Source organism: Hylobates moloch, unplaced genomic scaffold (genome assembly GCF_009828535.3).
Source record: "Hylobates moloch isolate HMO894 unplaced genomic scaffold, HMol_V3 SCAFFOLD_10, whole genome shotgun sequence".
NCBI lineage: Eukaryota > Metazoa > Chordata > Mammalia > Primates > Hylobatidae > Hylobates > Hylobates moloch.
The window spans coordinates 30,028,755-30,038,091 of NW_026652285.1; the positions used below are offsets into that span (position 1 = coordinate 30,028,755).

The window sequence follows — 9,337 nt, forward strand, 5'->3', positions numbered from 1 at the left end:
AATATGGCCAAAAGGAATGCTCTTCTTTGGTCAAGTGGGAGAGGTACAGGTATGGGAAGGGAGGTGGGAAAGGAGGGCTGTCAGACACAGAGATTTAACAGGGAGGCAAACTTTAGAAAGGCAGTACAGGCTAACAACGAAGATTTGTGCTTATCTACACCCTGTAAAGCTGTCACATTACCACATAAATGCCAGTATGAAGATATTCTCCTAGAACACTGCCGTCCATCCTACATTATATCATGGCAAGCACAGAGAAAACTTTTTTTTTTTTTTTTTTTTGAGACACAGTCTTGCTCTGTTATCCAGGCTAGAGTGCAATGGTGAAATCTTGGCTCACTGCAACCTCTGCCTCCCAGATTCAAGAAATTCTCCTGCCTTAGCCTCCCAAGTAGCTGGGATTACAGGCAGGCACAACCACGACTGGCTAATTTTTTGTATTTAGTAGAGACGGCGGTTTCACCATGTTGGTCAGGCTGGTCTAGAACTCCTGACCTCAGGTGATCCGCCCACCTCAGCCTCCCAAAGTACTGGGATTACAGGCGTGAGCCACCACGCCTGGCCCAGACAAAACATTTTTAAAGATATACTAAGCGTATTTTGGACCAGATTACTGTGGCTAGAGGCAACTGAGCCCAGATCCCTCCTAGCTACTTGAAGAGTTAGAAGGAAATCTCATATTAAGTTGCAACCTTTTAGTGGCACCTTCTGGTTTGGTGGATCTGTTGCAGACTTTTTGCAAAATTCTAAGCGAAGACTTGGTTGACAAAAGTTGTACCTTGAAAGTATCTGAGTTGTAACTGGACCTTGGCTGATTTTCTTTCACCTAGAAGTCTCTCAAGTCTCTTTCATTAGACTTTCTAGTCTGTGGTCTTTCTTACCATCTGGAAATGCTAGAACAGGGTGAACACAGGAGTCCAACTGGGAAAGACGTTCCAACAGAGGGGCTTCATAGTGAATTTCGGGAGGCATGGTGTTGATGCTGCCTGAACCACACAGTGCACAGGAGGGATTCACATCACAGCCAGGGCGGATTGTGCTGTTCCGGTGAACCTGTGAAAAAAGCCAAACAAAACTGACAATTCAGCATCTGATATAAAGCCAGCTCCCCATTTGTTATTGAGAAGTTAGCTCCCCATTTGTTATTGAGAAGACCTTTCTAGATACTTGTGTGACACTACTAAAAGGATGTTTGATTAGTTTGTTAAAAGATTTCCATTTGTCTAACACACTGACCTTCAAAGTGGGTAAGGAAACTTGCTTCCTTTTCATTGATGAAATCTAACTACTTGAAGCTCTAAATGCTTACCTAGGTATCAAACTTCTGACAGTTTAAAAAGATACTAAAACTGTGCTTTCTGAGAACAGTTTATAAAATCTGCATGCTTTCATGACCTTGATTGGTCCGCTAAGACGCAGTTGGTTCCTGATTCCCAGGTGAGACGTGCTTTCTTCAGCAAATTTATCCACCTAGGAGCCTTCAATTACCAACCACACCTCTTCTCTTCACACCTCCGCTTCAAAAGACTTTCAGGTGGTCTCAAGCCAGGTGGCAAGCTTCCTTGAAGCTTGTAACTTAAAAGTAACTTATTAACTACTCTTTAACCTGGCCTAAAATCCACTGTTACAAAGCTCATACCTAAGTAATGAAATAACATTTTGTACAGCAAATGCTCACTTTCATAGTCTTCATGTTAGATTAATTCCAAAGGGATAGAAATTATTTCCACTGAACTTCCTTTGTGCACATGTGGGCAGAATAACTGATAACCTCTCTAGGTAAGTCCAGAGTTAAATATGAACTAATTTAAGTCTTAAAAAGATTGAATTCTGTAAAAAAACTGAACATCTACAATTTTATAATTTGAGCAAACTTCAGGTCATGCTGAATGCAGGATCCCTAGTGTTAGGATGAACAAGTCTGGCATTTGCCAAAGCCTAACTCATAAAGTCACCTGGACACACAGCCCCGGAAAAAGAAACTTGCATGTTGAATGGCACTATAAGAAGGCATCCTAGGAGCAAGCTCAGTAGTAGAACAAAGACAAAAAGCATCAAAACTCTACTAGCAAAAACTCTAACATTTACTACAGCTCCATTTATTTTCAGCAGAGACATCTCGAAAGCCTTTTATGGATTTGTGTAAGAAAAAGATACACATAAGAACAATGTGGTCTTTATCAACATTCCCCCGACATTCTATTGCAACCATATAGAGAGGTGGCACGCAAATAAGGTCTTTTAAAGGTTAGACTGGGCAAATCACACAGAACTAGAAGCCACTGAAAGGGAGTGATACCAACTAGGCATGTACTTTTGTGTAGACAACATTAACTGGTATTGTTTTGGGAAAAGAAAAAAAAATCCCTGTATCTATGTAATCAGAGCTGGCTTTCTGGAGAGGATGACATTTTGAGGTAAAGAGAAATAAGTAGGTAGAGATGAAAATGAGATCACACAGTGGGTGAGTGGGAGGATTTAGGAAAATTGGTTAGGATCCAAAAATTACACTGAAACTTTCAATATTCAAAAGAGATTATCTCACTCCAGTAGGTATAGCAAATTAAAAATAAAAAGAGAGAGACTAGAAACTGACCCATGACATCAACTAGCTCTCCATATGGAACATTTAACAACACTACATTTTATGGCTAGAGTGTATCACTTAAGTCAAAGTCAATATTGGGAGGCCAAGGTGGGTGGATCACTTGAGGTCAGGAGTTTGAGACTAGCCTGGCCAATATGGTGAAACCCCGACTCTACTGAAAATAGAAACATCAGCTGGGCGTGGTGGTGGGAGCCTGTAATCTCAGCTACTCGGGAGGCTGAGGCAGGAGAATCGCTTGAATCTGGGAGGCAGAGGTTGCAGTGAGCCGAGATCACATCACTGCACTGCAGCCTGGGTGACAGAATGAGACTAAGTCCAAAGACAAACAAACAAAAAAACAAAACAACAACAAAAAAAACTCAATAGATGTGGCTAGGCGTGGTGGCTCACAACTGTAATCCCAAAACTCTGAAGTGGGAGAGGACTGCTTGAAGCCAGGAGTCTGAGACTAGCCTGGGCAACACAGTAAGACTCCATCTCTTAAAATAAAATTAAAAATTAAAAAAAAAAAAAAAAATTTAGCCCAGCATGGTATTGCATGCCTTTAGTCCCAGCTACTCAGGAGGCTGAGGGAGAAGAATCACTTAAGCCCAGGATTTCAGGTTATAGTGAGCCATGATCGCACCACTGCACTGCAGCCTGGGAAAAAGAGTAAGATCCTGTCTCAAAAAAATTAAAAAAAAAAAAAAAAAAAAAAAGGCTAGGCATGGTGGCCCACGCCTGTAATCCCAGCACTTTGGGAAGCCAAGGTGGGTGGATAACCTGATGTCAGGAGTTCGAGACCAGCCTGGTCAACATGGTGAAACTCCGTCTCTACTAAAAATACAAAAAACTGGGCGTGGTGGTGGGCACCTGTAATCCCAGCTACTCAGAGGCTGGTAAGAGAATCACTTGAACTTGGGAGGCAGAGGTTGCAGTGAGCCAAGATTGCACCACTGCACTCCAGCCTGGGCAACAAGAGCAAAACTCCGCCTCCAAAAAAATTTAAAAATTTAAAAAAATAAAATAAAGGGTAGAAATCCTACTTATAACTTGACAAAAGGGTAATGTGTACACATGTAACTTAAACAATAATCTCATTTTTAAATTAAAAACTGTAAAGTACTAATAAAACCCGGGGAGTAAATAAAAATATATTTAATACTTATTTATTTTTTTTTTTTTTGAGACAGTCTTGCTCTGTCACCCAGGCTGGAGTGCAGTGGTGCGAGTCTGCCTTCCAGGTTCACGCCATTTTCCTGCCTCAGCCTCCCAAGTAGCTGGGACTACAGGCACCCGCCACCATGCCCGGCTAATTTTTTTGTATTTTTTTTTAGTAGAGACAGGGTTTCACCATTGTTAGCCAGGATGGTCTCGATTCTCCTGACCTCGTGATCCGCCTGCCTCGGCCTCCCAAATGCTGGGATTATAGGCATGAGCCACCGCACCCGGTCAAAAATATATTTAATACCTATTAAAGGAAACATTTTGGAAATTTTTTTTTTTTTTGAGACGGAGTCTTGCTCTGTCACCCAGGCTGGAGTGCAGTGGCGCAATCTCGGCTCACTGCAAACTCCGCCTCCCAGGTTCATGCCATTCTCCTGCCTCAGCCTCTCCGAGTAGCTGGGACTACAGGCGCCCACCACCACGCCCGGCTAATTTTTTGTATTTTTTTAGTAGAGACGGGGTTTCACCGTGGTCTCGATCTCCTGACCTTGTGATCCGCCCGCTTCGGCCTCCCGAAGTGCTGGGATTACAAGAGTGAGCCACCGTGCCTGGCCATTTTGGAAAATTTTTGAAAGAAAACTTGAATTCATACCCATGTTGCACAAATCCACACCAAGAATCTATCCTGCAGACAAACTTAAGTGTACACACGCATACTCTTTCACTGAAACAAGATGCCAAATCATCTGCACGAATTCATTTAAGTTAAAAACAACAAGAACACACACAATATTGTGTTTTACAATAAGAAAACAAATTTTTAAAAATATCACAACAGGTGGTATGCACGTGTAGCCCTAGCTATTTGGGAGGCTGAGGCGGCTCACTTGAGCCCAGGAGTAAGGAGCTATAGTGATCATGTCCACTGCACTCCAGCATGGAACACAGAGTGAGTCAGTCTCTTAAAAGAAAAAAAAAAACAAGGATTTCCTGGGCTAAAGAGATTCTTCTGCCTTAGCCTGCAGAGTAGCTGGGATTGCAGGCGTGCAAAACCACGCCCAGCTAATTTTTTGTATCTTTAGTAGAGACAGGGTTTCACCATGTTGGCCAGGCTGGTCTCAAACTCCTGACCTCAGATGATCCACCCATATCAGCTTCCCAAAGTGCTGGGATTACAGGCGTGAGCCACCGCAACCGGCCCCAAACATGAAATCCTATTGGCAGAATCCAACCACTTCATACCACCTCAACTACACTCAATCTGGTCCAAGTCACTATCTTTTCTCAAATGGGTTTCTTCAAGCCCCCTAACTGATTCTCCTCCTACTGGCTCTTACTTCCAAATCAATCAACACAGTAATCAGTGTAAATCTTGTTTTAAAATCTCAATCACATCATACCAACCTCATAATCTTCCAAATGACTTCTCACCTCACGAGGAATAGACACCAAACTTCTTGCATGGCTCCCACAAGGTCCTACAGTATTTGTCGCCTCTATCCCCTCTCTCTGACTTCACCTCATTTTTTTGTTACTCTCCTAGCTGACACTACCAGTTACTCTGATTTCCTTGATATATTTCTCCAAGCTAGCAGGCAACCTTCCAGATCACAGGCCTCTGCACTTGGCTCTTCAACCACTAATTCCAAGGTCATTCTCTCACATCATGTCTTTTTCTTTAAATGTCAGTATGCAAAGTAACTTTTTTTTTTTTTTGAGGCGGAGTCTCACTCTGTCACCCAGGCTGGAATGCAGTGGTGAGATCTCAGCTCACTGCAAGCTCCGCCTCCCAGGTTCACGCCATTCTGTCGCAGCCTCCCGAGTAGCTGGGACTACAGGCGTCCGCCACAACACCTGGCTAATGTTTGTATTTTTAGTAGAGACGGGGTTTCACCGTGTTAGCCAGGATGGTCTTGATCTCCTGACCTCGTGATCCGCCTGCCACAGCTTTCCAAAGTGCTGGGATTAGACGTGAGCCACCGTGTCCGGCCCAAAGTAACTTTTATTTAGAAACACAAGTGAAAGGCCTGGCGCGGTGGCTCACGCCTGTATTCCCAGCACTTTGGGAGGCCAAGGCAGGTGGATCACCTGAGGTTAGGAGTTCAAGACCAGCCTGACCAACATGGTGAAACCTCGTCTCTACTAAAAATACAAAAAATTAGCCGGGCGTGGTGGCAGGCGCCTGTAATCCCAGCTACTCGGGAGGCTGGGGCAGAAGAATCGCTTGAACCCAGGAGGTGGAGGTTGCAGTGAGCTGAGATCGCACCATTGCACTCCAGCCTGGGCGACAAGAGCAAAACTCCCTCTCAAAAAAAAAAAAAAAAAAAAAAAAAGTGAAAAAAGATTATATTTTTGACTGTAACAACGAAAAATGCCCTGGAATAAGTTTAACAAGAAACTTAAGCACAAAGTTTAAAGATATTGATATTCTACAAATTAATGCAGAATCTTAATAGACTTGAGGGGGGAGGGGAGACAAGGCAAAGGGGATTTAAACAAATAATCTAAAAGATACAACTGAAAGAATGTGAGGAACCATTCCCCAAAATTTCTGATAAGCAAAAATACATGGGAGTTATCTGGCCTATTACATGTTTTACAGTTACAGTAATTAAAATAATCTGCCCTTAGTTAAGAAACAGAAAAATTAAATAAAAACAAAAATTGACCAAAGTATATATGAGTTTATTGTTTAACTAAATAATACTTTTAAATCAGTTTAAAAAAAAAAAAAAGGAAATATTACTTTTTCAACAAATGAATCAAGAAAACCAAGAGGTCATACAGAAGAAAACGGCTGGATTTCTGCCTCACATCAAAATTAATTCTAAATAAAGATTTATTCATTTTCATTTTTTTGATACAGAGTCTCGCTCTGTTGCCCAGGCTAGAGTGCAATGGTGCGATCTCGGCTCACTGCAACCTCCATCTCCAGGTTCAAGTGATTCTCCTGCCTTAGCCTCCCGAGTAGGTGGGATCACAGGCGCCCGCCACCAAGCCTGGCTAATTTTTGTATTTTTAGTAGAGATAGAGTTTTGCCATGCTGGCAAGGTTGGTCTCAAACTCCTGACCTCAGGTAATCCACCCACCTTGGCCTCCCAAAGTGCGGAATAACAAGTGTGAGCCACCGTGCCTGGCCCCAAATAAAGATTTAAATATAAAAACAAATATACTCAAATCTAAAAAAAAAAAAATTGTGAAGAAATATATAGTGGTTAACAGTATGAGCTATGGAGCCAGACTGCCTGGGTCTGAACCTTGACTCTGCCACTTACTAGCTGTGTGGCCTTAGACAAGTTACTGTGTCTTCATCTTTACTAACAGGAGAGTACCTGATAGAGTTGTTTTAAAGATAAATAACTCACAATAGTGTCTGGCTCTCGACTCTTAATCACTTTTGTAAAACTGTAAGTATAGCTATATTTAAGGAGAGAACTTGATAGAACATTTACCATCAAAGATCTTGATTTCAAAATTCTAGCTTAACACTATATAATATGATCACTGATAAGTCACATGACATCCTTAAATTTTCTCACTTGTTAAAAAGGACTGATAATACCAATTTCATGGGATTGTAGGAAAGATCAAATGACTCTGTAACTGTTAAAACATTACACAAATGTTAGCTAAATTAGTATACCGCATGATTTCTCAACAGCTGGCACTTCTTTGTTGTGGGGGACAGTCTTGTGCACTGTAGATATCTAGCAGCATCTCTGTCCTCATGGTGCATGTGCCTCCCTACTCCCCCAATTTGTGAAAATCAATAATTACTACAGACATTGCCAAATGTCTCCTGTGAGGACAAAATAATTGAGAACCATGAGGTTCAAATTACGGTCATCCCTTCTAGAAAAATTCAAAGCACAGGCTCCCATTAAATATTAGTAGTGAGTCACAGTAAACATAGGACTCAGTAAAAAATGAAAACAAAAAAAAATGAATAGCGAGAACAAAGCTCTCAAAGACTACTGCAGTCAAAGCAAAAGGACTCAGGAACAAGCCTGAAGAGAGCTTCCACTACCAAAGATCAGATAACGTTAGCATCATAAAGAAAAGACTACAATGGCTTGAAATACCTCAAATATGTTTCAATCAATGACTCACAGCCCCTTCATGAAAAACTTCAGTGACTGTCCTTAGAGGATAGTAGAAAACTAATTTGTTATTTTGAAAATTGGTAAATAAAAAAAACAAATCATGCTTTCTTCTGTACAAACTATACCTCAGGGTAAACAAATAGTTGAAAAGGACAGTTTTCCCCTTATAAACATATTCTAGCTAATAAAAGAAAAACAGAAATGATACAAGTAGAATATCACCATTCTTCAACTTCCAATTTAACAATGAGTCCAGTGGTTGATAACAAACAGTTTAGTCATTACATGTCTTCTGATACAAGCATAACAAGGCCACCCTGTGTTTTCTCACAAAACCAAAACTGGACTTATTCAAGTTTCTACTAGTTTTCAAGAAACACAAGGGACAGAAAAACATCAGTGTTTTTTAAATGCACTAAAAATAAGATGGATTAATAAATGGAAAGATGATTGTATGCTAAAATGTTAGTGGTAGAATCTAGGGAGTAGCTACATCGGTGTTCATTGTAAAATTCATTCCACTTCATATCTGAATAATTTCATAACAAAATTTGGAAAAGAAAACAGTGACACCACAGGACTTCTGCTTCTAGCAGAGTAATAGTGATCAGATTTACCTTTCAGTCATAAACCAGAAAACTGGACAACAGGCAGTATAACACTGAGAAACAAATGGGGTGGTCTCTAAGACTGCCCTGGTTTTCTGCCTGGAAGTACATTCTAGACTGCAGGGCAGGGAGAGGATCTGAAGCAGAGTATAATAGCTTCACTGAGTTGAGGAAGCAAATTCTCACTAGACCAGAATTAAGAGACTAAGGAAACTGAAAATTGCAAGGCAGAATTCTTGAGAGGAGGAAGCTTTACAGAAAAAAGAGCCCTAGAAATCTTCATTAGATCCCTCTGAGTGTTTGCTAAATATTAAAAGGTGCATGTAAAGGGTGAAACTATCAGGCCAGGCAAGAGCAACTAGGCAGCTGTGATCTGAAATGGTTTCCACAGCTAACACAAGCCTGAGAGGCTTTTAAACTGTGACCAGCCAAAGTTGCATAGAGAATTCAAGACAGAAGATCCTGCTTTAGTTGTGGAGCCAAACTACTAAGGTGGCCAACTCCTCACCTGACCTAACAAATGACAAGGAATTTACCTGCCAGCAAAACAAAGCCTCTTTAAAGGAAGATGGCACAATCCACATGCTACAAGCAGGGAAAATTATTAATTGGATTTTCAGCTTAAAACATAAATAAAACATTGTTAGATATGCCAAGAGGCAAGAAAATAATGCTACAGGGATAAAATTTTTAAAAGAAAGTAGGCTGTGGGAAACTAAGGTATCGGATAAATGAAGTTTTCTCAACAAATAAATCACCTAGTATGAATAGCTTATATCAAACCAACACTCTCAGTAATTGGAAAAGCCAGATTTAAAACACACACACACACACACACACACACACACACACACACACACACACACACACAC

At 41.0% G+C, this 9,337-nt stretch overlaps 1 protein-coding gene across 14 annotated transcripts in view; it reads right to left on the bottom strand.

Annotated features, from left to right (window-relative positions):
• KANSL1 (KAT8 regulatory NSL complex subunit 1) overlaps positions 1-9,337 on the bottom strand; it is a 195,401-nt gene that overhangs the window by 18,192 nt on the left and 167,872 nt on the right. For all 14 annotated transcript variants that reach the window (XM_058445676.1, XM_032163972.2, XM_058445679.1 and 11 more), the window contains one exon: positions 882-1,053. In XM_058445676.1, the coding sequence (XP_058301659.1) occupies positions 882-1,053 (172 nt within the window). The remainder of the gene's footprint in view (positions 1-881; positions 1,054-9,337) is intronic.